The 27,661-nt window shown below is 32.5% G+C and overlaps 6 protein-coding genes across 6 annotated transcripts in view; 4 read left to right on the forward strand and 2 right to left on the reverse strand.

Moving 5' to 3' along the window:
* Nucleotides 1-446: 446 nt before the first annotated feature.
* LOC108730883 (X-ray repair cross-complementing protein 5-like) lies at nucleotides 447-11,604 on the reverse strand. Its single transcript, XM_018460827.1, is given in 16 exon segments — nucleotides 447-912; nucleotides 2,490-2,738; nucleotides 3,163-3,200; nucleotides 5,393-5,481; nucleotides 5,483-5,548; nucleotides 7,240-7,485; nucleotides 8,075-8,217; nucleotides 8,278-8,421; nucleotides 8,515-8,648; nucleotides 8,725-8,908; nucleotides 8,985-9,122; nucleotides 9,929-10,007; nucleotides 10,145-10,270; nucleotides 10,341-10,564; nucleotides 11,108-11,218; nucleotides 11,455-11,604. Coding segments are annotated over 16 exon segments (2,100 nt in total). The 5' UTR covers nucleotides 11,473-11,604; the 3' UTR covers nucleotides 447-801.
* A 64-nt stretch (nucleotides 11,605-11,668) lies between these two features.
* On the forward strand, nucleotides 11,669-13,858 carry LOC108730873 (alpha-2-macroglobulin receptor-associated protein). Its single transcript, XM_018460814.1, has 7 exons — nucleotides 11,669-11,993; nucleotides 12,371-12,512; nucleotides 12,588-12,758; nucleotides 12,851-12,958; nucleotides 13,071-13,182; nucleotides 13,244-13,400; nucleotides 13,601-13,858. The coding sequence occupies exons 1-7, from the start codon at nucleotides 11,790-11,792 to the stop codon at nucleotides 13,802-13,804; spliced, it is 1,098 nt and encodes a 365-aa protein (XP_018316316.1). The 5' UTR covers nucleotides 11,669-11,789; the 3' UTR covers nucleotides 13,805-13,858.
* Nucleotides 13,859-14,149: 291 nt separating this feature from the next.
* Nucleotides 14,150-15,784, reverse strand: beta4GalT7 (beta-1,4-galactosyltransferase 7). Its single transcript, XM_018460816.1, has 5 exons — nucleotides 15,621-15,784; nucleotides 15,335-15,546; nucleotides 15,039-15,262; nucleotides 14,699-14,845; nucleotides 14,150-14,558 (listed from the first exon to the last, which is right to left on the reverse strand). Exons 1-5 carry the CDS (start codon nucleotides 15,721-15,723, stop codon nucleotides 14,264-14,266), a joined length of 981 nt encoding a protein of 326 aa, XP_018316318.1. The 5' UTR covers nucleotides 15,724-15,784; the 3' UTR covers nucleotides 14,150-14,263.
* A 1,818-nt stretch (nucleotides 15,785-17,602) lies between these two features.
* Nucleotides 17,603-22,242, forward strand: Tsf2 (transferrin 2). The gene is made up of 9 exons (XM_018460809.1): nucleotides 17,603-17,760; nucleotides 18,229-18,641; nucleotides 18,730-18,847; nucleotides 19,127-19,306; nucleotides 19,552-20,168; nucleotides 20,246-20,410; nucleotides 20,743-20,831; nucleotides 20,916-21,256; nucleotides 21,492-22,242. Exons 1-9 carry the CDS (start codon nucleotides 17,697-17,699, stop codon nucleotides 22,130-22,132), a joined length of 2,628 nt encoding a protein of 875 aa, XP_018316311.1. The 5' UTR covers nucleotides 17,603-17,696; the 3' UTR covers nucleotides 22,133-22,242.
* A 469-nt stretch (nucleotides 22,243-22,711) lies between these two features.
* Nucleotides 22,712-24,003, forward strand: LOC108730881 (uncharacterized). The gene is made up of 3 exons (XM_018460824.1): nucleotides 22,712-23,273; nucleotides 23,334-23,463; nucleotides 23,647-24,003. Exons 1-3 carry the CDS (start codon nucleotides 23,181-23,183, stop codon nucleotides 23,919-23,921), a joined length of 498 nt encoding a protein of 165 aa, XP_018316326.1. The 5' UTR covers nucleotides 22,712-23,180; the 3' UTR covers nucleotides 23,922-24,003.
* Nucleotides 24,004-24,786: 783 nt separating this feature from the next.
* LOC108730872 (esterase FE4) overlaps nucleotides 24,787-27,661 on the forward strand; it is a 5,293-nt gene continuing 2,418 nt past the window's right edge. Inside the window, exons 1-3 of the mRNA XM_018460812.1 lie at nucleotides 24,787-24,984; nucleotides 27,171-27,296; nucleotides 27,374-27,533. Of these exons, the coding sequence (XP_018316314.1) occupies nucleotides 24,787-24,984; nucleotides 27,171-27,296; nucleotides 27,374-27,533 (484 nt within the window). The remainder of the gene's footprint in view (nucleotides 24,985-27,170; nucleotides 27,297-27,373; nucleotides 27,534-27,661) is intronic.

A 27,661-nucleotide genomic window follows, 5' to 3' on the forward strand; every position in this document is an offset into this window, starting at 1 on the left:
AGATAATTGATTTTTACATGTAAAATAAATGCTATTTAAAATAACTATTAGTATTTTCGCATTTCAAGTTAAAAAATTATAATTTTGTGGGCATGTTTCCAATTTTTAATGTTGTTATGTTATTGTTATATTAAATATTCAATAATTTTAAAGAAGGCAATTAAATCTTAATTGAGATACCTCTCTCGTTTAAATTTTTTATATATAATTGTTCTTTATAAATTCTACTAATATACATTTCTGTAATTAAATGCCACAATATAAATGCATGTAATTTACATGAGAAAATTGTTCTTGAATATCATCGAAATTAATGTGCATTGTGTGGTCTACATATTCTATATGAATATATTATTACGACACGATATCGAATATTATATATTTCTCATGTATTAATTATACAGATAACAATGTATAAAAATAGATGGAGAGATATTTCTCTAAATATATTATTCTCTCTTTTCTCTATCTACATAACTAAGCAACAAAATGTTTTTTACGTATGTTACAAAAACAATCTCACTGCAAGAAGAAAGTTCACACTTGCATTAAACCGAATAGGAACGTTAAATCGTTTAACACAAGTATCATGAGTAAATGGTAACATAAATCAACAGCGGATCCAGCCCAATCGAAAGTGGGACGCAGTTCTCGTTAATTGGATTACAGGAACTCAGCGAATTTTTCTTAATTGCATTCTCGACATATAAGATTGATAACATAACTAATGCGTTCGTCGTGTGAACGTTTTCAACTACATTAACACAAGGCCCCCGGATGTCCTTGGATACAGCCGCTCTCTTACACCTGATTCTTCTTTCGCGCGTACGGTAAATCTTTATCGAAGGCCAGAAACTTGGACAGGCGTGTCCCGTTATAAGGCGTGTTACTTCCCGGTGGATGAAGCCTCATCTAAAACAAAGGCCATCAGATAATCGTATGCATAACGATAGCGTAAATAATCTATCCATGAATCCATGATGTAATTTACATTTTCCTCTCGCACTCAACATTGATTAATTATTTATCTGCACTCAATCTCGGAGGACTACGTACCACATGCTCCTGACTTTCGATGTGTTTTCTCGAGATATCGTGATACAAGTCGACGACAAAATAATATAGTAAACAATATTTATTATATTAATGCTTTATTTTTGTATAAATGCAATGAAAGTAAAATCTTTGTGTACACACAGATAAGGAAATTTATAAAATATTTCATATTTGCAGATTCATGAAAAGTTCTATAGTTTTGTTCAGGCATCACGGAATTGTCGAAAAATTAGTCTTTTTTATGAATACTTTATAAAGTTTTGTGATTAATTTTTAGATTACCATAAATAGATGAGATAAAATTTTTTAAGATGATGTCCATGACTAAAATCATCCATAAGCATTACAAAATAAATGCTGGCGATACGATTGATAATATGACTTACTAACATAATTGATAAAAAACTATGCTAATTCGATTCTCGTATAAAAGCAATAATACATTCCAAAGCTCCGTCAAAGGATTAATGATCAATCACCCAGCTCCGTTTTGCGGTTAGTTTTATTAATAATGTTATACAAATAAATTCCCCCTTGACGAAGCTTAAACAGTAGAGAACTAAACTTTATTGTTCTTTATCATATCTCGCGTCCTAAGATAAGTGGAAAAATATTATAAAATATCTCGTTATTTTTTATGAGCGTCTTGCTTGTGTCTGTTAATTATTTTTTTGTTATCCATTTCTTCATCTTGAATACACGGTGCGGCAGTGACTTGCTTATTGATGTATTGTTTGTCCAAAGACAAACGTAATATTATGACGCGATATAATACTATTATTTGATACCGTAATGTGAAAAAATGGATAAATGATTTAAGGCAATAATTGCTTTATCTACGTCGCCATTATTATTTTATTATAAGTATTATTTTTAAATAGTTGAGCTCCCTTCGATGCAGCAGCAGCCCCGAGCATTAGTATGGTGTGGCTTTGACTCTATTTGGGTTTTATGATTTGCGTGCGCGTGGATTGCGGTCGTGCAGCATCATTCCCATTCTCTACTTCTCGGCGTCAATGACTCTCGCATTCCCATCCGGATTATTGAATCGCTTCTGCAACGAGAAAAAGACCGACACCAATCCGTTACACGCATTAAAGCGGTTTTTATGATACAACGATACAAATCGAGCGAATTTGTTCTTTTCTTTAACGTGAGTAAAATTAATTTTTTATCGCTTGTATCTCTCATTTAATTAAGTAAACTTTCAAACTTTCGTAGAAGAGCAATACTGTTTTTAAACGTCAAAAGTATCGCTCTTCTATAAATTTCTTGAAAGAAAATATTCCTTTGGAAGTTTATTTCTTATTCTTCAAGTTGATTTTATCTTAGTCATACGCATGTTGTTTTTTTAAGCCATGTAAACAGCGTGTTTTCACCTCCATTTTCGCACGCGTAATTTATCACGATCTCAAATAAAACTAAACACTCACCATGATTCTGTACTTCTCCTTGCAAGCGTACTCGGTCTCGTCCACGTCGTTGTAACAGTCGCTCTTGTAATCCTCGGGTATCGGACGACCCTCGAATTGGCAGAGCCTGGAAAGCGGTCTCGCCTTGACGAGCATTTTCTCGAAACCAATAGGCTTGTGTTGCGGACAATAAAATACGTCCGGAGTATTCTTATCGAAGACGATGCTCTTGCGCATTATGTCGCCGCATTGCACTACAACGAGCAGCGTCTACGATATATACAGACATGACCAAAAATTTTTTTCTAAAATATATACATATATATAATTTACGAAGAATTTAAATTAAAATTATAATTAGGAAATTATAAAAATTTCAGACGGAATTATGAACTATTTTGCTATCGTTTAGTACAAAATTATTCAATGGAAAGAAAAAGATCGTTCTCTATTTTCACGCCAAGAGTTTTTCATGCCCGAAAATGGCTGGAATTAATTTCTATGCGATTTTGGTCAATTAACCGAGTCTTATCTGCCAATATATTGTCGGCGTTTTAGTTTTTTTTTCTCGCAGAAAGTTTCCGCAACGAAGTACGCGCGGAGAGAACGATCAACTTTCGGAAATAAGATGCGTAAGAAATTGCATTCGCAGGACTGCATGTGTCCCACAATGGATGAAAGTCTGGCCACTTACAGCGAGTGCGACGAGCAGACTGCAGACGTAAATGTTCCCTGCAAAAGCAAAAAGGTGAGTCAGCGTGAAAAATCAACTGCGCAACGTGGTGCATGTAGAAAAAAAAGATCAAGAAAAAAAATAGAGAAAGGATCCGGAATATTTAACCGGCGGCAATCTACCTTGCGCAAGTATAAACGTTACAATTCTGCCGTTAGAAACAATAGTATACCGAGGATAAGAACACAATATTGAGATTATAATATATCTTGGTACTTTTTTATTTTTATTAAAAAAAATTTTTTTTTATCATATTCATAAGTATCGCAATAAAAGATCTTTAAATTATACTCGTTCAGATCCTGAATTATTCTCTTTAAATTATTCTTCAATTAATTAGTTAAATAATTTTGTATTTTTAACCAAAAAGTTATCCAAATAATTGAATTTTTTTTCTTTAAATTATATAAATTATATAAATAGCCTATTGAGATGTTTCTCACGTAATTCGTTCACGATTGCAAAACCCGCTGGACGTCCGTTAACTTAAAGATTCAAATTCGGATAATTTTTTCCCGTCGCAGAATTATAATTGCAATTACGAGTCCCGATAACATTTTTCTCTCTTTTTTTTTTTTTAATTAAATCATATTTCTTAGTACTCTCTCCCCTCTCCCTCCCTCTCTCTCTGCGATAAATAGATCTCTAAATTATCTTTATCTCTAAATATTGAATTATCCTTGAATTATTTGAATAATTTGCTGATTAAAAAACCAATAAATTATTCAAGTAATTAATTAAATATAATTTTTTTCCGAGTAGTCCGTTAAGATGTTCCTTAAGTAATTCGTTCACAATCGCAAAATCCGCCAGATTGTGGTCCGTTAACTTAAAGATTCAGATTCAGATAATTTCTTCTAATCGCGGAGTCGAGTAATTGCGATCGCGGCTCCCAATAAGACTTTTCTCTTCTTTTTTCCTTTATCCCGCGAATTAATTAATATATACGTGTTTCCACACTTTTCGATTCTGGGTCAGCGTTTACTATCTTCTCGCATCGCGCGTTCGCTCATGTATTTTTTTTCACGGTCAACGGCCAGAGCTCGGCCTCGAGAAGCATCGTGTGCAAAAACCTCTCTCTCTCGTTCCACGTTGACCCAAAATCAATCGAACCGTCTCGGCTTTTTGACATTATCACAGCGAGACTTTCCCTGTCAATTTGCGCAACACCCCACGCATATAATATATCCTGGTCTGCGAGCAGTTGCATTGGCCGACGCATAAATTTGCGTCACTGAACCGTCGAATAAATCCCCTCGATTTAAGGCGCAGCTTGCTCTCTTCTGTTCTTGAAGAAGGGAATAGTTTGGTTCCAATAAATATAAACAAGAAAGAAATATCATCGATGTTGATAGTTGTTGCATAATGTTCAACTGCATACACCAAGATGCATCTGTACATGACATTTTCACGGCGAGACATTTATCCGTGACATTTCACCCAGCATCTATCCGGACCAAGTAGATTATTAATAGCTGTACGAATCGAATTTAATTGCTGAAGATTTCTCTCGTTTTTCCATTATTTATCTGTAACTTGACGGAAAAGTAATTTGCTCGTCAAGTTACTTCTCATCTTCACCAGTTTGAGGCACGTAATTTATTCTTACATACACAGGAAGTCTCAAGTTCATTGTATCTCTTCTAATTTGCAAACTTTCCACGAGGAACAATATGAGTGAACGAGGAGCTTTGCGAACATTTCAACGGGCACTACTTTAAATGAAAGAAAAATTTATATTCAATTAACAAAATAACGAATCGATATTTATGTAATGTAGATAGGAATAAAATAAATATCGAAAAACGATTAAACGTTTAAAAGATACATTTTTTGTTCATTGTTATTTTTAATGTTTCAGAACCAAATAGTTGAAGTCATTAAATTATAACATATTTCTTTAAAATATTTATGATAATCGAACGGTAACAAAGGTTTTAAAAATTTCAAAAACCGTTTAAAGAATTAAACTTTTTTACATTTTAATCTCCTAACATTCCAATAATATCCAGAATGATTAAAATCAAAAGCAATATAATTTCCTTAACATTTATAATACGAGAAAAACAAAATATTTAAAAATATTTAAAGAATATTTAATGATCGTCTGAAGATCCGAATTCTCTTTTCACATTTTCACGTTTTATTTTTAGTATCTGGAATCATTTGATATCTTGGAATTATTTAATGCCATGACGAAACTCGCTTAAATTTATATCGAGACTATGACGCGAGCGAGAACTGCGTTCAAGGAAGGATTCAGGATCGTTTTCCAGGGACGAGATTCCATTCGTGACGCGTTGACGAGTCGTGAGATTCACAGAGTGCAATATCCGACGCACTCGACCTGTTTTGTCGGACAAGGATAGCAAAATGTTAAGACGCAGCCAACTAAGTCGTACTTGACTTACCCATGCTTCTCAAGCGACGGGCGTTTGCTCGCACCTGTTGATCCTCGCAACGCGGCGTCTCCTCGTCGACTGAACTGTTGGGTCTTCGGTCTTCGTCTTCCCTACCCGAAGACCGTCCGTTAGACAGAACGGATAGTAGCCGCGCTGCGAGCTCATGAGACGAATACTAATAGCAAAATATTGTTATTTCAGTATTTTGTGAATATTCACATCGTGATAATTACTTTTAGAATATTACAATAAAATTCAACATTTAATGTACTATTGTTGCAATTAAAAACTTATATTTCCTTAATTTTTATATACGAAACAGCTTGAATAAATAGCCTGGTTTCTTGATCAAATTTCTGTTATCAACAATACCTCGTTTAAAAAAATAATCCAATAGTTAAATATTTCCTGAAATAAGCTGTGTTAACAGCACAATCCCATCATAAAATCATGTCGCATTCAGGGCTTTGTAGTGTCTTGATTCGCTGCTGAGTACAGGACGCTTCAAATGCGAGAATCATCGAGGAATCGCGCGTTTCATAAATAATTAGCCTCATGCCGTACCAGATCTCTTTCCTTTTATAGGTACGGGATAAAACGCCACGCATCATCTTCACGAATCGAATCGATGAAGAACTGCGTACATCAAAGGGGTACATTATAAAACCAATCTGCAAATGTCTAATTATACGCTTTACCTAACATTTGCTGTGAATTTCAATTGCGCAAACGGACATATAATGTTCATTAATATATACAAAAATCTAAAATTACTTTTTTTCAAACTTAATATTAATTACCAAACTTTTCTCCTTTTGGATAAAAGCTATGTTACGAAGTATTGATAAAAATCTTCACTCTTTTGAATATTATATTGCTCACTTGTATTCTGTAAATCTTTGATCAATTATTAAGCATAGTGCAATGTTCAAGTGCTAACGGATTTTTGGTAAGTCGAGGATAGAAGGTAGGCGTTACGTGGGTGAATGGCCTCGTCTTTCCCATATTCGTTAACGATAGTGTCATCGTTACCCTTGACAGGAGAAAATATACTGAAGAATAAGAACAATTCTAGAAAACAGAAATTCTATATATTTCTCACTGCAATATTAATACTATACCCTTTTATCGTTTATTAAACTTAAAACGCATTTCAATTTTGATTTAATTCAATATATTATTTCAAAAATATATTATTAAAAGGTTTCTAAATTGTTAATCATAATGTGAATCAAGACACGATCCTGTCTGTCCGAAGTAATACTGTAGCACTGCCAGCAGCTTCCTATATATCATCCTGTAAGAACATTTGTATGTTTAAAGAAGTTTGTTGCATATGAAAAATCATACATCCAAAATTTTATGAAGAATTTACATAGTATGAGAGTTTATGTACTTACAAAATCATCAAAATCGAAACTGCACAAATCAGAGATATCTTCTGATGCATCATTGTTGCCGGTATCTCTTTTCTCTTCTTTAGCTATCTGTGTCATAGGCGCATCATCATTAACATCAGATTTATTATCGTCCTCTTGTATTTTACGCCTAAGAATGTACATTTATCAAATCGATAATTTTAATATTAAAACCATTTCGGGTAAATTTTTAATTTGATTTGAATGAATATGCTCACTTTCTAAGAGGCTTCTGTTTCTCTAAGAAAAACAAGTTATTTATTTTTTCGGTCACTGGTTTGCATTTTGCTTTTATGAATTCGGGTTGCTCTAGAAGATTTAATAGATCGTCGGCAATAGGAGGCAACGGTTTATCTGGATTAAACGCGCGAGCTGCTAACACATCCCACATGTGTTGCGTTCCAGGATTCGGCATATATCCCGGTAAATATTTCTGACTACTATTGGTTGTGTCATCATCGGCACTAGTATAAAAAATTCGATAAATAATTAACAATATTGTATAAATATTGCAAAAAATGTCTTTGTTCTTCCTAATTTATTGGATATTCTAGGTAAATTTTTTTTTTTTTAGAATTCTTTATATAATTAAAAAAAATTTTTGCAGACTTTCTGTATAATTTTACAACTCTTTAGAAAATTTCTAAAATCACTTATACGAATTAAAACATTTCTCTGAAGTGTTCTGAGAAAGTCTACACACATATCTCTTTTCTGTAATTCTTCATATATATAAATTTTGAAATATTCTAAGATTTTTAAGATTTCTCATTCTATAATTTCTAAAGAAAACTTATAAAACCTGAAAAAATTTAGATATTTTTTCAGAAATTTTCACAAAATATAACACATTCTTAAGAATATTACGAAAAATAATATAAGAAAATTTTTCACTAGGGATATTTTATATTTATGTTAAATACATAAGGCCTGTTCTTTTTGGCTGAACTTTTGCACCAGTTCATCTTTCTTCCTTTTCTCTCCAGGAGGAAAAAAGAGGAAGATGAACTGGTGCAAAAGTTCAGCCAAAAAGAACAGGCCTTATATACTTACGCATCGGGCAATTCTAAGGATCTTAACAGATCATCCATTGCGTCGTCCTGCTTCTGCGACAGTTGGTTCATCACACCTTTCAATGGTTTTTGCGTTATTGCTCCATAATCTTGCTCAAATGGCAAACCGATCTCAATAAGACACTATTATAAAAATTATCTGATTAACATTAACGAAATAAACAATGGAAAGAATATTCTTACCCATGGTTCATTCTCTACGTCAACACTTGGAAATAGTGCCATCATGTTAGCTTCGGTATTTGCTCTATAAACCTTCTCTACTATTGCGACAACATTTTTCTCAACCATGGCTTGCACTAGACTATAAAACGGCGTACTCGCTATCTGTAAAAGAATTTCTTATTCAGTACTATGTATTTCTAAAGTTTGATACCATCTGTTTTGAACACCTTGTATATAATAGGAGAATCTTACTACCTCGTTAGCAGGTAGAATAACATAAGAACCATCCGACAGCCAATATTCCATAGGAATATTTTCTCTCATTGTAAAACCGTGGATCTTATAACTTTTTTGATTGTTTTTGGGAGTCATGGCTTTCTTAGCTTCATCTACAATCGGCATGTACACATGAGCCATCTGAACTTTATACAGAACATTTTTATTATAAAATTAAACAAGAGTTACCCGAAACAGGAATAGCCTTGCCACCGTACACATAGCCACGGATAATATCTTCATCTGTGTGAATGGTCCTATTGTTGTCCATCCATTGTGCGACACTCTTAATTGGCACTTCTTTATCAGGTGTATTGGACATACTTGTCTTACCCATCAATACCATTTTTGGTAACTTCATCTCCTTCGGCATCTTATAACATAAATAAAATATAAAAATATATATATATAAAAGAGATTAATAACTGTTTGATGTACTAGAACTTTACTTTAGCAATTCCAACGATCGGTATGCGTAATTCGCCCAATTCCATTAAGCAGTGCCACGGAGCCGGTTTAGTACTTGGCCGTTTGTAGAAGCGCACATCTGACATGGCATGTTCAAATGTGAGATACTGACCATTAATCTGTAAAATATATATATATGCACATATATAATATATAGTAATATAGTATAATAAATAAACAAATTAATAATATAAATTAAGGCTCGAGTGAAATAAATCAAATACATATAATTGCCTTAAGAGCCAGATACAAGATATTAATGTGTGTAATATTAATTTATTCGATTATTTACTATAATTAAACAAACGTTTCGATCTATGCTTGAGATCCTTTTCAATGTAATATAGTACAGTCCAATGGGTTGATAACGTATGATCCGTTAATCCAGAACACGAAGTTAATATATATCATTAATGTGCAGTATCAGAGCAGAATGCGCAATGTTCTAACAAGAATCATTAAGCTTCTAGGTAATTATCTCTTGTCCAGATAATTATCTCCAATAATATGCCCAACGATTATCATTAAATCTGGAAGCTTAATGATTTTTATTGGAACACACTCGGCTCTGATGCTGCACATTAATGATATATATTAACTTCGTGTTCTGGATTAACGGATCATACGTTATCAACCCATTGGACTGTACTATATTACATTGAAAAGGATTCCAAGCATGGATCAAAATGTTTGTTTAATTATGATCAAATAATCGAATAAATTAATATTACACACATCAATATCTTGTGTTTGACTCTTAAGGCAATTATGTATTTGATGAATAAATATACATATATGTACAATATATATATATTACATATATATATACATATATTTATCAGATCATTATTATATTCTATATAATTAAATGCAAAATTTATAATCTGTTGTAATTTAATGACTGCCCGCACATTGTCCAAATTACCTGTTCTAGAACTTTCATAAGTAGTGCTTCACTGGGTGTTTGAAAATCTTCATTTATATCATGTAATGCTCTTTCTCCACTATACATATCAAATTTTTTGTTCTATTTTATATTTTTATTCTAATTTTATACATAACATTAATCTAAACTTCATTTGTTATTACTATTACTAATATTAAAAATATAATTAAAATAATGCTACAGTATAGTTCATACATTGCTATGAGTGAAATTGCTTCTGAATTTAATATCTGTGTTATTTCCTTTGCCTGAAATTGGTCAACAACATTTTCCTCCTCGTTGAAAGAAGATAACAGGATTATTTTCCTCTCACATTTATCTCTGCAATAAAATCATAGTAAATGTAATATATACTGATTAAAAAATTTAACATTATGCTGTATTTACTTACACGCATTCGTGTTTAATATATTCGACTGCGGCATAAATTGCATCCATCCATGAACAAATCTGATTTGTGGGTTGCAGTTTTTCGATGCTTTTTATCAAATTCCAATTTCCAATTTGCATGTTACATAGTTCCTGTGCATTATCTAATCCTGTAATACTGTCGCTTGTACTACTATCTGATCCCATCAGTATCACTCCCATTTCATCCTTAGGACGTAGAAATATCTGCGCAGTATGCTCATAATTAACAGAAATTAGGATACAAGTGACTAGGATACAAGTGTTAGAAGATATTTTCCATTTGGTGACACAAGTTAGCACAACGAACTCCTGCAAACGTTCATTTAAGCGTCCAAAAAACATTCATGAAACTTCTTATTTTCGTCTTGGGAGATTTAGATTAGCACATACTAAAAGTGGTTATATATGAAATTAACAAAGTTAAATGCAGAAACATATAAACATTTTAAACGATTAAATATCCAATATAATAATATTGTCACAAATTATTTAAAAAATATACATTACTATATTGTCACATATATATATTACTATATACTATATTGTCAAGGTTGATTATATTATACTGCATTTAGATTTTTACATAAAGTAGTTTTTTTAATGTGAATAACTTGGTGTACAACTAATCCAGTGTAATACAAGTAATCGAATTCGCTATTGTTTCTCATTGAATGTCAAGATAGAATAATATTTGTCAACTTGTATCATTGGAAGCATCCTTTAACATTATGATAAAAAGAAGCGTACCTTCTTTTGAATAATATGTTTAAGAATAAACTTCTCATTATCCAACAGCTGCGAATTACTCTGTGTCCCAGGTTGGACGATTCCAACATTCATCACAAAAGTTATACTTTCCTATTGACATAAAATACAAATGTTTGACAATTCAAATAAATCTAATGTCAGAATATAATTGTAAAATTTATCGTACAATTTATAATACAATTTATTAAACAAAAATGTCCTTAAAAACACATATATTTTACACTCTGCCTTACTGCGCTGTATTCTAGCGTGTAGTTTTAAATCATCGTTTTATCGAGCGAGAGTTTGTTAGACTTTAACAAATTAAAAAAATATTAAACTACAACCTTTAATTTTGGCGGCATTTTTTGCGTTATCGAAGACACTGGAAGACACTTGCAAATATTCGGGGTTTCCAGCAAGAATAAACTCTTTAATTCCTGAAACTTGTGTTCAACGTACTGGCGCGGGTAGCTTCATTCAAATCTATTTCCAAATCAAACCTCAAAAGCGAACATAACCTAACTTGCGTGTTATCTGAACGCGGCTTCTTTCTGGTACACGGTATACATATGCATACATCAGTGTCGTCAGTATCAATTTTATTTGACATATTTGCACTGATTTGCACTTGTTTGTATCATTTGTGAACCGTGGCTCGTGCAATCGTTTATGAATAAAAATGGTATTTCTGAACGCAAAATTCATTCTTTTAATAAATCTGAGTCTATTGTCGGTTCATACCAGTGTAGGGGAGAATAAATACTCCGCTGAGACAAATAAGGCTAAATATGTAGACTCCTCGCAGTTGCCAACGTCTCTCAGAGACTTGGATAAACCATTCAGGATGGCAAAATTGAATGTGCTTTGGGTTAAGGCCAAAAATGTGAGTACCGGATTGCACGTTGAATACAATTAAAAATATAATAAGTAAATGTACTTTTTAAAATTTAAAGTGAATCTGATGACTCTCTTAGGTCCAATTGTCTAAGATATCAACGTTACTTTAATTTTAAGCGAGGCTTAAAACTCTTTCTGTCTCTTTTTTGCTTTAAAATGAGACATAGAGTTTTAAGTCTCGCTTAAAATCAAAGTAACGTTGGTGCAACCAGGCTTTAAAGACTGAAAATCTCTCTTTTTCAAGATTGGCTCAATTTTCACTCTTTAGAATAAAATTCTACTCTAAAGAATTTAGAGTGTATATATTTTTTACATATAAGTGTATTCTTTATTTCTAATTTTACATGTGAATATTTATTTCAGCGTCTAACTGATAGCAAGCTGCAATCAATCTTCAGCGATCTAAAGATTCATGACAAAGAAGAAATTGCGTACAAGCATTTCAAGTCCGATGGAAAGGATCCTGATGGCTTAGAAGAGGCACATCTGAGACAGAAGCTCATCGGTAACTTTTGTCATCCGATTACTTTTGTCTCTATTGTCTTACTAAATCCTAATCTCCTGTAACTTTTTGTCAAAGGAATAATGAGTACGTATGACCTATTGGAACACTTTGTCGAGACTGAAGATCCAAAGTTACTTAAAATGCACAAAGCGTTAAACGATGGTAGCAATTATGTTGCGAAGGATGTATTTAATGATATAAGATTGAACAAATTATGGGCTAAAGCTGAAATGGCTGGTTTTACTGGTATGTTTTTTTGTAATTACTGATATTACATCAATAGAAATATATCTTATAAGAAAATTTAATTTAGAATTATAATTCTGTTTTTATTTTAGATGAGGAGCTTGAGACTTTAAAACAAGAATTTCAACATCATCAAGAAAAGGTGGATGAATACATGAGTTTATTGAAAGAACAGTCTAAAGATTCAGAGAAGTCTGAAAGTTAGTATTTTATGTCCACATATAGTATATATAGTTTTTAAAATAAAGTAGTAAATTAAAATGTTATTTTTATATTTTATATCTATGTGTATATATCGTTTAACATTTTTAGATATCTTACATCTTAAATCAGAAAGCTGGAACGAGTTGGAAGAACAGGAGGAATTATCAAATAATATACCAGATCAGAAAATAAGTCACATGGAGAAGGCAAATTTACTTCGGTACTATCATATATTATAAAAGATATATGTAGTTTTTATGACTGTTTCTATTTTTATTTAGGGAAAAACATTTGAAGTTGAGAAATGGATTTGATCGTTTAGACAGACTCACCGCAAAGGGACCAAATCATAAAGAATTTATAGAACCTAAAGTACAAGGATTGTGGAAAATTGCACTGGAAGCAAAATTCTCTCCTGAAGAATTATCATCTTTAAAGGTATAATAATAACTACAGGTATAATAATAACTATAATTTAATCTCACATTTTGATACATATCTGAGAATAATTATAAGCTATAATTATGAATATTAAATGATAAATGTTAAGAAAGCCATTATCAAAATTTTCATAATTTAGATTGTTAATTGAATGCATTTCGATTATATTTACATTAAAATGAATACATATTGCATAGGAGGAACTTTTACACTATGAATCAAGGTTACTTAAGCTACGACATTTACATGCAGAGGAAGCTTTGGAAGCAGCGCAGAAAAAACAACTTCATGATTTAGAAAATTCAACTGCAGAACAACACATAAAGAAACATATTAGAACTGTACAAAAACTTCATATGGATCTAGAAACTAAAATCATGCAGAAGCATACGGAATTATAAAGAAATTATATAAGAAGCTATAGATCATTATTATTAAAAAAAAAAATGCCAAAATACATGCAATCTAATTACTATATATAAAGCAGAAATAAAATCATTTATTATCATGAAATAAATGGTGAAATAATTATCTATGGAAATGTTTATATTCAAATAATTTGTCGATTTACATTCTTAGCAACAATTTTTACTAAATAATTTTGATGATTTTCTAACAAAACTCTCTTTAATAGATTTGTATTATATAAAGCATTTAAAATATATATATATATACATATATAAATAATTTGTACTATAAATAGAATTTTCTATATAAACAATGTATGAGAACGAATTGTAGGGAACTATTTTATTTTTATGTAAGTCACGTACATAAAAAAAATGGAAGAATGTGAAGATCGTTTTTGAGTACATTTATAACATCTTCAACAATATAAATTAGTAATTGTAAGATTATAATTATAATCCAGTTGCGAGTTTATTATTGTTAATCTTCTTTTTCTCTTTCGACTTCCCTTGATCCTTCGATCCGACTAGTTTCTCACATTCGCACCAAGGTGTACTTGATTTGTCACACAGCAGAGAAATATTAATAACTGTTAGAGAAGTATCTGATATAGTCATCTTGATTGTATCCAATATTTTATATGAGACATTATTCAAGCCAGTTTGTCGGTCTCGTTTCCTAGTAACCTCTCGCTGATTATAACACTTTATCATATCTCTCTTTCTATGATTTCTATCGTGTATGTGCCTGTAATACATATTTCACATGTAACACTTGATAGAGCAGTGTTGCATGCAACGATAAGTGTTATATAATTTATATCTAGTTTTATTCAATATCTTACGATGAATACAGAAATTAACAAAGTCTCATAAAATGAATCTTACCTAAATGTATTATGCGTTCCTGTTGATATATTCTGTGGACGACTGACACTGAAGCCAGCCTCTTTCAGTCTAACATAAAATTCGTCGTCTTCGAGACCCCATCCCCAATATTTGTTGGACATCCCGTTTACTTGTATGAAATGCTCCCTGCAAAAAAAAGTGCATTCAACAATAATAAACAGTGTACAATCTTTTTGTGGTTTAATATCACATTTATTATTATTATTATTATTACCAAGATCCAGCTTCAACTGTATTTGGCACTTCTTTATTTATTTTATTTATTCATCTAGCGATCTAATGCAACTTATATTATTGTTTATTACAGTTTTAAACATACCTTTTAATAAGTAATATACCACCAATAAAGGTAAAATAATGATATCTGGGATGTAAGTTTGGTGACGATATATGATGAGGTCCTGCACTTGGATATGCATACGATAACTGATCGTTCATAGGCAATAGATCTACATCGTGCATTGCAATATAATCAAACGCTTTCTCTGTTTCAAGGAAGCCTATGTTTATAAGGGACGCTCGATTGAATCTAAATCTGTCCACCTGGAAAAAAAATTAAATATGAGATTCAAGTAATATTCTAATTGCTCACAAGATTTTCTAAAACTACAATACCTGGTTTAATACAAATATATGATAATCTATATTTTGTTTGTCTAGAAATTTCTGCATATGTGGTACGAATATTAGTAATTCTTCAAAGCGATCCCTAAATGGCATTAGTATGGCCAATCGATGCTCAGCTTTCTTTTTACGTCCATTAATTTCATCAGTTATTTGCTTGAGATGTTGACTTGGTTGAGCATTTGCTTCACACTTGCATTCATCTGAAATAATAATAAAATCACATTTTAAAAAACCATTTTTATATGATATGTTTTTCAATATGTCAATAACTAACCGATACTGATGGGAGATATGCTAATTATACATGATGTGACGAAGGTGATCAAGATGCAAGCAAAGATATATTTAAACCTTGTGCTTTTCCAAATGTTATCCATGCTAAATAATGTTTACAGAAATTATCTCATAAAATATAGATTGCAGGTATTAATAATTAATTGACAGAGAAAAATATTGCTTTAATGTTCCGCTGATATCTGTCAGTGGCATGTCTTCTTTTTTGAAAAAAAGAGAAGTTTTCTCCAGAAAGGAGAATTAGAGAATTTTAAGTGTTCAATCGTAGTGGAAAAAGGCGAACCCAAAGACAATTTAATTCACAATGTTATTCTTAAAATTACAGTTGTGATTAATAATGCAATTGTTAATTAAATGAATATTTCGACATGGAATTGTTGTAAAGTATTTCATGAGAAGTGCATTTCTTTAAAGGGCCATCGACGTCGCAAATCTCTCTCTTTTGACCGAGTTCGTGCACGACGAGTTGTCTGCTCAACAATGATTCTTCATTAGAGTACGAAGTGTCCCTCGTTACACTATAACTCGTACGACAAAATCGCTCCGCGAGCATCGTGCAAAACGCACACGTCTCTCGCGAATTTGCGAGCATCACGTAATGATTCGACTCGCGTGTGCGACTCGTGCATCGTCGACTTCTAGTCGTACTCTAGTGATGCTCGTAATAGTCACAGCTCGCCCGAATCCACGTCGTTCTCAATCGTTCTGACCGTTCATGTCATTTCGTAGCAGAAACTCGCCGCAACTTGACGATCTCGATAATCTTGACAGGTCACCAATACTATCACTTATTCACTTTGCGCCGATTCGTATGCTCCAACATGCTCGTTGATGTTCGTTGATGCTCGTTGATGCTCGTGCATGCTCGTGCATGTTCCGTGATTTTCCGGAATTCCGGATTTTCTGAAATTCCATCAAGGAGGTCTGTTCGTTATCCCATATCGTATTTCCTGCACTTAAAATGAGTAAATATATATAAAATTGAAAAATAAAAAAGGGAAATCTTATGCGGGGTCTACAATAGAAGTCGTAGCGGTCGTAGGGTCTTAAGTCGTAGAAAATTGACCAATCATAGTCGAATATGAGAAGAATAATCAACTGTGATTGGTCAATTTTCTACGACTGCTACGACTTCTATTGTAGAGCTATGATAGGAGCATGTTGGAGCATGTTGGAGCTTGCAAACCTCATTCTTTATAGAAGCTGAAGTTTTTGTACTCTTTATAGCTTTCCTATTCTTCTCTAATTTACATAATTCTCTATTCCATTTTAAATGCAAAAATTTTAAGTACGAAAGTTGGTACAAAAAGATACAAAAGTATATAAAAAAGTATAATACAGAAATATACAAAAGTACAAGAATACAAAAAATAATTTTGCAAATAATAAATATTAGATTCGTTTTTATAGCTCAACTTTTTATGATATTTATATTTCTTCTTTCTTTCTTTTAAAAAAAATTAGACAAAAAAGGAAATCCAAAATTTGTTCTCTTTGTTGAGTTTTTTTATACTTTTACTTTTTTCTTTTTTTTTTACTGCAATTATATTACATATATACTTTTCAAAACTCTAATTTTATTATTTTGAGTGCAAAAAAAAGTTCAACCGTAAAAAATAAATCTTAGGTTTGTTCTTTATATCTTATAAATTTGTTCTCTTTCTCCTTTCTCTCGTTTATTCCACTTTAAGTGCAGAAAGTGTAATATGATAAATCTGCAAAAAACAAATTTATTTTTTAAGCTATAGCTTTTATTGTTTTTTACAATATGTTTCTTCTTCCTTTATCTTCTTTACATTTCAAATATATACTGTTTTTTTCTTTTTTATTATTAATATTTTTTTTTCTAAAGATACGTTCTTTCTACAAATGCAAAGCGAGAGCAGCTAAAACGAACAAACCCATAGCGTCGAATCGTTCATTCTATCCTCCTTCAATGAATGGATTACGTCAACCGCGTTGTAGGGTTGGGTGTAGTTCGTTATAATTCGGCGGAGTAGTCATGTCAAGGGTGTTGTCCGTGTGTGATTGATTCGCTTAGGAATTTAAGGAAAAAATGTGGCTCCAATATTACATGTTATTACTGTTTCTGTGCTGTTTAGAGTTACATCGAATTTACGGTAATGCATTTTTTTTAGACGAACGTTGCAGAAGCAAGATTAATCGATCGCATCGTGGAACGCAGTCATATACTTCGCAATGCGCATCAAATTACGAATATTTAAATATCTAAAATAATCATATATATATATATATATAAAATTAACGTACCTTCTCAATCTGATTTAGTCTTTTGTTTCATTATGATACTTGCACCAACTTGCAATCCAACTTTATTTATATTGCGGGGAGTACATGAGATCTGTTCTTTGCACTGAACTGCACTGAAAAACTTTCTATTATGAAACTTTGTATTTCATCAAACTTTCAAGTATTTATATATCTATTTCATTTTAAATGCGAGTACATACTAGTTCAACCACAAAGAACAGATGAACTATGGAATGTTGAAATGTAGAATGTGTTATGTCATATATTAACTGCTTGTTACTGTATTAATTATAATTATTGTATGTATTAACTGATAGGCCAAAACATCAACAACACACTCACGTGGTGTACAGTCTCCGAAGGCGAGCAGAACAAATGTCAGGCCTTCTCCAGGGCAGTTGATCGTGAAAGAGGATCTTTTAGCTATGATTATTTTTCGGTGCAATGCAAGCAAGCTTTCAACAAAGAAGAATGTATGTCCATGCTGGATCGCGAAAAGGCGCAGATAACAACATTGGATGCTGGAGAGGTCTTTATAGCCGGACGATATCACAGTCTTGTACCAATAATGCAAGAAATATATGAAAGTGGCGTAAATTATCAATATGCTGTCGCAGTGATTAAAAGAGGCTCTCTGTCTGATGTACAGTCTTTGTATGATCTCAGAGGCAAGAAGGGCTGTTTTGCTGGTGTGGGAACACTAGCGGGTTGGGTTATTCCTATTAATAATGTGAGTAAAATTTATATATTGTGACATGAAGTATCTGAATGTAAAAATTTTTAACACACTTATATGCAATAAAATGTATTTTTATCAGCTTATGAAGAAAGGAGGAATGGAAGTTATTGACTGTAATAATCATGTAAAATCAACGATTAAATTCTTTGGGCCTAGTTGTGCAGTAAACTCATTAATTGATAAAAACAATCCAATTGGTAAGTTTAACGTAAAACCAGATCTATTCTTTGTAATTGATATTTTTACAAATATGTTATATGTGCAAGTACATATATAGTATATATATATATAATTCGCTTGGAATTATTTAAAGCATTAAAGATTTAACTTCGACCGGTATAGGCTGTTGAATTTCTATTATTAATTGCATTTCTCACATGATACAGTCTAAAAATAAGATTCTTATTGATAAAGAATAGATTTAAAATATAAATGCGTTTTCATTCTACAGTTATAATCTAGGGATTCAATTGCAGGTGATAATTCTGATCACTTGTGTAATCTATGCATCGGAGAAATACCCGGCGGCAAATGTACAAACCGAGATCCTTACTCAGGGTACGAGGGAGCTTTCCGCTGCTTGGTTGAAGCAGGTGAAATTGCCTTTTTAGTGCACACGACTGTGGACGAGATGACTTCAACGACATTCGACTTCAGTATGTAGCTCTATAAGTGAAATTTTCAGAGAATAAAAATCGGCAAAGTACTTATGGCGCGGTCCCATAGTGCGGAACGTATACGGAATTGGCGGAACGATGTCCGTCCAATCGCAAGCATTCCGTCAATTGCGCTCCGTCGTTATGTCTTTTCTAAACCAATCACGAGCATTCCGCCAATTCCTCATTGCGACAATTCCGCATCATGGAACCGCACCATTATTTTATAATTCTCGTTATTTTAGGTTCCGTGAAGAAAGAACATTTCGAACTGCTATGCCCAAACGGTATTCGCAAGTCCGTGGACGATTACAGTACTTGTAATTGGGGTACCGTACCGTCTCGCGCGATAGTCACATCTTCGGCGACAAACTTTGAGACTCGTCGAAGATATCAAAGATTTTTGGAGAAGATTGTTCGAATACTACACAAGAATAGAAATGGCACGACGAATCGTTTTGGCGATCAGGAAAATTTCATGAATCGTCCAGGTTACGATAATAATCAGAAAGATTTCGAGAATCGTCCAGGTTACGATAGCAATCAGAGGGATTTTGAAAACCGTCCAGGTTACAACAGATTTGGTGAGAGTGACTATAATAGAGGCGGATTTAGAAATCCGAATGAATATGGCACAGACCATTGGAATCGTAGCAGATACGACCGAAGGTTTGGCGGTGACGGAAGAGGAGGAGTAGATGGAGGATTGAACTCGTGGGACAAACCCGCATTCAACGATACATTCAATTACTATAGCAGAGAAGGAGAGAACATTGAACCAGCGAATGTGCAACCGATAGAAATATTTGAATTATATGAATCGGCACCTAGATACGGATTGCAGCATAATTTAATATTTTCTGTAAGTCTTAATATTCTCATGTTTTGTTTGTTATTTGTTTACTTAGAACTTATTTGTAATGCATGCTATTTTTCTAGGATTCTTCTCGCGATTTTGTACAACTGCCCGAAAAGGATCAAACATACACAGGGTATTTAGGACAATCTTTAGAACATATATTAGGAGTACATCATTGTCCCGTAAATCGGATGGCGCTGTGCGTTACATCCGAGCCAGAAATGGAAAAATGTATAAAAATGAAGGTATAGTTTAGATTATATACTTAAAATATCACAATTTACGTTATATATTTCAAACATTATTTGAACATTGTTAATTTTATTATCCTTAATATTTTTCGCAATAAATGCTTTACAGGTTTTAAAATATTAGTAGCATAAAATTTAGAGGGATTATTATATCATTTTGATCGTTGCAACTCCGAAAAATAATCAGCGTGTAGTCATATTGTCATATATTTGACATGAAATTTATTTAAATTAGATATAAATGTATTATTCCAATATCTGTCTTTGAACACTGTAAATGGCGCTTCTCTTATTTAATTAATTTAATATCCTTATTGTGTTTGTAGATCGCCTTAAAAGCCCAGCTTTTGAAACCAGAATTAATTTGCCACAAAGGTCATAGTCAAATAAATTGTATGCAGTCGATAAGAAGTGGGTACGTGGGTACATATTGCATTTAAACGTACATATATTCTAAAATAAAATTACCGGCGTTATAGTTTTATTTTCTTTACGGTAGAATTGCCGATGTAGCTGTATTAGATGCCAGTGATGTCTACACCGCTGGACTGCAATTCGAACTGATTCCGTTTATATCTGAAGTGTACAATTTGGGTACACCGGACTATTATGTTGTCGCCGTCGCGAAGGAGGAGGACGACAATACAGATCTGACATATCTAAAAAATAAGAATACTTGTCACACTGGAATCAACATGGCTGCAGGATGGGTTTATCCACTGGCATATCTGATTTCTAATAAGTGGATCAGAGGATACGGTTGCGATTCCGTGCGTGCTGCCGCGGAATACTTTAGCAAATCCTGCGTGCCAGGCGCACTCAGTACTGAATACAATATAGGTAGCTGAAAAAAATTCTAACATACTTCCAAAAATTTTAACTAAAAATTTCTAATTAAAAGTTCTAAATGAAGAAAATTGATAATTTTTCTAAGCTTGCAGTTTGAAAATTAATGGAATAAAGTAAAATAAATAATGATAGCAATAAAATTAATAGCAAATTCTTTCATAAAATAATTGCGTTTGTAAACTTTTCTTATTTAATATTTGATTAATTAGTTATTTATTATTTGTAGGTGTGCCTTACGATAACATGTGCGACTTATGCCACGGGGTGAGCTACCGGTATTGCCGAAGAGACGCTTCCGAGGATTACTTTGGTTACACAGGTGCTTTTAGATGTCTGGTAGAGGGAGGTGGTGACGTGTCCTTCGTGAAGCATACGACGGTCGCAGAGAACACCGACGGCAAGCGCAAAGAACTTTGGGCACGCAATACCTTCACAAAAGATTTTGAATTGCTTTGCCCAGATGGTACGCGTCGTCCAACAACAGATTATATGAACTGCAATCTAGGCAAAGTCGCTGCCAATGCTATAGTTACACGCGGCGGTTATTACGGTTATAATCAGACACAGATCAACGCATACATCAATCTATTTATATACGCACAACAGTTCTACGGTCGAAAGGAACCGGATGAATTCAGCTTCAGCATGTATTATAGTCGACCGCCTTACAGCGATCTCATTTTTCAAGATGCCACTCAGCAGTTGGTGATAATCCCGCCGAACAAGCGGGAATATAGCACGTACCTCGGGCCAGATTTTATGAGAGCCAGAAGAATCGTAGATTGTAACGCAGGTGCGTCAGCGATAAGTTACTCGTTGTTTGCTACGATAATTATGATTGCGTTCACTTTCGCGTTTGGTAGATAAGTATAATGTTGGCGATTTATATACTTTTACACGAATACTCGAACAAGAATTTATCGAGATAAAAAAATAGAGATTTGACAAATGAATTTGATATAGTATATTTTATCAATTGGCACAGTATGTATATTATAGTTAGCATTCTAGTATATTTTAATGCTGCTACATATCACTAATATTTTCAAAGATATATTCTAAATATTATTCAAATATTGTTTTATATGTATTTTACACGTATATTTTTATAAAAGTACAAATGATTGAAAGACGGAGTTGAATATATAAATTGAAGCATAATTACTGCCTTTGCATCCGTCTAATAAAGCAATATCTTTAAGGCCCAGTTCCACAACTCACGGTTAACTCTTAATCGAGGTTCAACTTATTCACTGTCTCTTTCCAATTTTAGAATTGGAAAGAGATGAGAAACAAGTTGAACCTCGGTTAAGAGTTAACCGTGAGTTGTGGAACTGGGCCTAAGTGCTGCCTTTGCATCCGTCCAAATACAAGAAAACTTATCGATCTGGTAATTTTAAGGATTATTGTATTTAAAATATATTTGATATATGTAAGTACATTTTATACCGTCTACTAATGTTTTTTGTAGTAATAAATCTTTATAAGGTTTTTTTTCCATGCATTTTTACCCTATTCCATGCGTTACTCAGTAAAATAGTACCTCGAGTAGAAAAATCAACAGAGGACGTGAAATAAGATAGAACTTGTTTATAAATCCAGACTTTATGAAAAGTATTGCTCGTTTCTCAAATGGCGAAACACCGGAAGTAGAATGACGTGCGATGACAGGAAAGATTGAAATTACAATTGAATAACGAACAGGAAAAGAGACCATTGCTTTGGCTGTCAAAAATTCACGCAAATCTTAAGTTTGGATCAAAATTTTTAAAGTTAACACGATTCTCAATCCGCCTCTAATAATTCGAATAATGTAATTTTTAATAAAAATCTCGACGTTGAATATTAAAGAAAGTTCTCTTATCAATCGGAAAACAGATTGTTTCTGCAAGGAAATAGTGCACGATAAAGCGATATGAATAGTGATACTCGGCCAACGAATACGTTTAAACACGAAAAATTGGGAAAAGGATCTAACACGCAAATCGATAGGCGCAATAAGCCCCAAGTAATATTCTTGTAAGATCAGAAATGTAGTAACATAATACATTAAAATATATACATTCAGGTAACCGATGCTCGCCAAATATTTAACAATCTGAATCAATCCAGTCAACAAAAGCAGAAACTAGATTCTAACTTAACATCGACATCTCACACCTCATCTTCGTCTACAAAACATACTAATGCCATAACAGGTAAAATCTTGTATAATTGATTGTAAATAATTTTCATTTCTATCTAATAATAAATTCACACATATATAAAATAAATATAATATATTATAATTGTCGTTTTTTTATTCATATCTATATCAATAACTTGTCACTTTGTTCTACGATTTTTTCCAATTGTCAACTGTATAAGTTCGAAATTTTCAGGTAAACATCAAGTCCATAAATTAGTGGACAGCAAGCAAGTTCCGTTTCATCAATTTGACAAGAAGGCATTTCTTCTAGATACTTATGCTCGTATTGTTGCTAGCAATAACAGACGTTGTCCTAAGCGATTGCGTGAACTTGCTAAACCAAAGAAACAAGCTCGTAGCGATCTGAATGACTATACTGCGAATTTCAATCTGAATTACCGTCATGTAACTAAAATTTATCGTACGGAAGACAAAAGCAAAAACTTAAAAGAGTTAAAGAACAAATAGTTCGGTTATCATAATAAATTGATTTAAATAATTTCTCAGAATGATCACTCCAGTTTCAAACAACTCAACAGAATTCAAAAGACAGGAAAAATATCTGTATATAAAGAATATTTTAAAAATTAAAAAATATAATTATTTTTGAACCTCTGCATTTTTTTACGAAATAAAATACAAATCTTTCTGCTCTTGTAAAAGAAAATTATGAGACAAAAAAACTAATGCAATAAAGTGATTGGATTTCATGCATCTCTTTCCTGTAGTAAGATTGGAATGTAGATATGTAAGTAATATCTTTCCTGTAAGAGACTCGTTATATATTCCTTCGTTATATATTTCCTCGTGTTGAGGAAAACATATGTAATATGTAATACCTACATCAATATTAACGCAATCAGTTTGCAATTATTATTTATATCATTTGAAAAATATGTGCCAAGAGGAAAAACCGATAATGTTGCGAACTGTGACCGTTGGAGATAAATGTAAAGATGATTTTTGCAAGTCGCTGATTTATCTGCATCTCTCGTCACGGATAATCACATTAATTCCCGCTTCGTTTTGGTTCAAAATCCCGTGCGCGTGCACGTATTTGAATTACAAAATCGCGCATGACCTCACGTACGCCTTGCTGTTTGTGGGAAATATTCTCGTATGATAGAGTCAAGTTTCCCAGAAAGACAATTGTGATTAAGCGCCCGCGTCTTCCTCCTCGCGGTTAGGTATATAAAAGTCCTTGTAGTGCCCTTGAGATGTTTTTAGTGCTCGCTGGTGCGGCACTTAACGTGCTTAACCGGTTTCACGTGCGTAAGTTTCCTACTTGCATTAAACTCGGACAGTCCAAACTGTCTTCCTCTGCAGGAACATCATGAAGTGCTTGTTCGTTATCCTTTTGAGCGTCGCTGTCGCGTTCGCCGGTGACAATCTCGCCGACGAAGAACATGAAGTCACCGCTCCGATTGGAAAAATTCGCGGTTCCGTCATCATCTCCAGACTCGGCAAGAAAATTTATTCCTTCCGCGGTGTGAGATACGCCGAACCACCGACTGGACAACAACGTTTCCAAGTAAAACATCAGATATTGCCTGCAGGATTGCGAACATTATTAATTGTAACATTGTTTTGTTATCCGTGTTACTTTTTTTCAACAATGTCGTGTCACTTTTCAGTAACGATCATTACTTCTAATGATCTTCTAATGGTCTTTTATCATATAGCGAAAATAAAAATTGGAATGTAATACACACCCGGTTCCAAGTATCAATGTAAGATTATTTACTTTAGTATCAACGTAAGATAATTAACTTTAGTCTTGATTCAATTTACTCTCTCTTTATTCTTTTCTAATTCCAATGCCCGTTTCTACCATTGTAATTTAATTTAATTTAATCTTGGTTCAACTAACTCTTCGTCTTTTTATAATTCTAATAAGAATTAGAAACTATATTGAGGACATAATGTCCATTTATACTAATATAGATTAACTTTAATCTCGGTTTAATTTACTCCTTTTCTAATTCTTAAATCTAAAAAAAAGATAAAAAGTAAGTTAAACTAAATTTAAAGTTAATCTACATTGGTAGAAACAGGCATGAGAGATGTAACAGTAAGTAATTAAATCGAGATTAAAGTTAATCTTACATTGATGGAACTGGGCTTTAGAATTAATTAGTTTCCATTGATTATTTGCACTTTCGAATATCTACACGTTCCCCAAATACTCTGTAAAGTATAGATCTGGAATATTCTGTTACGTTTCAATACTTTTCAATGATTTATTTTTATTAACGTTTCCCAAACGTTTCACAAAATCATGTATTTCGGATGCGCTTGAAGTATGCTTCAATAATTTACATCTAGAAGCTTTTTAGCAAAATGCTTTTAAAACGTTCTGCAAAGAAGGCATGATTTCAATACACTCCTCGCATGCTTTTCAGAAAAATCTAATTTTATGCTGGCCAACTTTCCGGGAAAAAATGTTTCACATATATAATTATATATAATTATACATAATTGTACAAAATTACATATAATTAGATAAAAAATTGACATATTTTATATACAATTATATATAATTACATATAAAATTATATACAATTCTATATTATTACATGTATGTCCATATATATAACATTTTTTTCCGGATTAATACTGACAGATAATTATTAATTACTAAATTTAAAATACTAAGAGCACTGAACAAAACAGTGTTTTTAATACTTAAAATAAGTAATTATAATAATCATTGCTATCCACACACACACACACACACACACACAATAATTCCAATATTCTGTAATTCTTATTGAAACTTTGTCCACGCTTCCTAAACTCAATAAAAAATTTAAGTATCTAGTATATGGAGTATCAGAGCATTCGGATATGCTTCATGCACATTTCTATAGCTATATGTTATTATCGTTATTGCATCATAAGTCTGTCCTTATTTTATGTCTAATGAATGCTAAAAATAGAATGACACGATAGCGCTCCCTGAACGTAGTATAAGATAAAATTTAAATATTTTTATTTTTGTTTTATACTAAATAAATAATAAAATATATAAATAATAAAATAATATTGACGTAATAACAATGATAGCGTGTGCTTTCTCTGAACGCAGTCTATATAATTTAAAGAAATAAAATAAAATTGTAACAGAAATATAAATTATATAAAGAAAATTGAAAGCTTCTCAAAATCATAAAGAAATGTAAATGAAGAGATTTTATGTTTTTTTATTAGAAGTTCTATTGACTTTCCATTAATCTTTTGCGGTTTCGAATGTACATATTATGTACATACGTAGTCCACACCACGCTCTCTGAACGCACCGTATAAAGCATCATGTATTATAGAACATTCTTGTTATGTTTTCCACACTTTTTTATAATTCATTTTTCTTTATATTTCTTAAACACTTCACAAAGTGTGTACAAAACACTTCATTAAAGTTAATCGTTATGCTCGTGCTTGTCGAAGAATTTTATACACTACGTTAATGCTTTTTGATGTTTAGTTATCGGTCCGATGTCTCAACTTTTGCCTCTTATAAATCTCGTTCACACATTAGTTACTTTTCCCTTGCGCTAGATTTACTTTTCAATTAACGCTTTTTTGATATTTGTTTAATTTTATTTTCGCTAGTAATTAAAAACATTTTATTTTTTGATCCAGTAATTTGTTCGCAAAAATAAGGCCAAAGCTTATTAGACTAGACCGAATTTTTCTTTTAATTTTATTTTCGTCTAGGTCGCAATTCCAGCGGCAGATTGGAATGACGTTTTCGATGCGACTAAAGAAGGACCCGCCTGTCCAGCATTATTCGAACAGAATATAATGGAGGATTGTCTCCGTGTGAATGTCTATACAACGAAAGTGAGTCTCATGATGTAACGCGCATTCACGCTGAAGAAGGTATGAAGTCACTAATTGAACAATTATCTTGATTGCAGTTACCTTCGGAGAACGATCCTGTAAAGAGACCCGTACTAGTATTCTTCCATCCCGGTGGTTTTTACTTATTCTCGGGTCAAAGTTCTAACTTTGGACCTCAGTACTTGCTAGATAAAGACATCGTTCTTGTCACCGTCAATTACCGTCTCGCGTCACTTGGTAAAATCCCGCGTTTTATTATATATCTTTCCAATTACTCGCGGACTGCAATCGATAAAATTTCGAGTGAAATTTAAAGTTAGAAGGAAAATATCCGGGAAAAAATATTATATATATATATATAAAAT

The sequence above is a fragment of the Mycetomoellerius zeteki genome, unplaced genomic scaffold, assembly GCF_001594055.1.
Source record: "Mycetomoellerius zeteki isolate Tzet28-1 unplaced genomic scaffold, Tzet1.0 scaffold98, whole genome shotgun sequence".
Lineage (NCBI taxonomy): Eukaryota > Metazoa > Arthropoda > Insecta > Hymenoptera > Formicidae > Mycetomoellerius > Mycetomoellerius zeteki.

Bases quoted from the DNA above. Each gene is read 5' to 3' on its own strand.
- LOC108730873 (XM_018460814.1), top strand. From the start codon at position 11,790: ATGGTATTTCTGAACGCAAAATTCATTCTTTTAATAAATCTGAGTCTA. The intron at 12,959-13,070 runs GTTAGTATTTTA...TAACATTTTTAG, and splicing joins AGATTCAGAGAAGTCTGAAA to ATATCTTACATCTTAAATCA. The intron at 13,183-13,243 runs GTACTATCATAT...ATTTTTATTTAG, and splicing joins GAGAAGGCAAATTTACTTCG to GGAAAAACATTTGAAGTTGA.
- beta4GalT7 (XM_018460816.1), bottom strand. From the start codon at position 15,723: ATGGATAACATTTGGAAAAGCACAAGGTTTAAATATATCTTTGCTTGC. The intron at 15,263-15,334 runs GTATTGTAGTTT...TTTTTTTTCCAG, and splicing joins ATATATTTGTATTAAACCAG to GTGGACAGATTTAGATTCAA. The intron at 14,846-15,038 runs GTATGTTTAAAA...TTTTTTTTGCAG, and splicing joins GGTATATTACTTATTAAAAG to GGAGCATTTCATACAAGTAA.
- LOC108730881 (XM_018460824.1), top strand. From the start codon at position 23,181: ATGAATAGTGATACTCGGCCAACGAATACGTTTAAACACGAAAAATTG. The intron at 23,274-23,333 runs GTAATATTCTTG...ATATACATTCAG, and splicing joins ATAGGCGCAATAAGCCCCAA to GTAACCGATGCTCGCCAAAT. The intron at 23,464-23,646 runs GTAAAATCTTGT...CGAAATTTTCAG, and splicing joins ACATACTAATGCCATAACAG to GTAAACATCAAGTCCATAAA.
- Tsf2 (XM_018460809.1), top strand. From the start codon at position 17,697: ATGTGGCTCCAATATTACATGTTATTACTGTTTCTGTGCTGTTTAGAG. The intron at 20,411-20,742 runs GTATAGTTTAGA...TTGTGTTTGTAG, and splicing joins AAAAATGTATAAAAATGAAG to ATCGCCTTAAAAGCCCAGCT. The intron at 20,832-20,915 runs GTACGTGGGTAC...TCTTTACGGTAG, and splicing joins ATGCAGTCGATAAGAAGTGG to AATTGCCGATGTAGCTGTAT.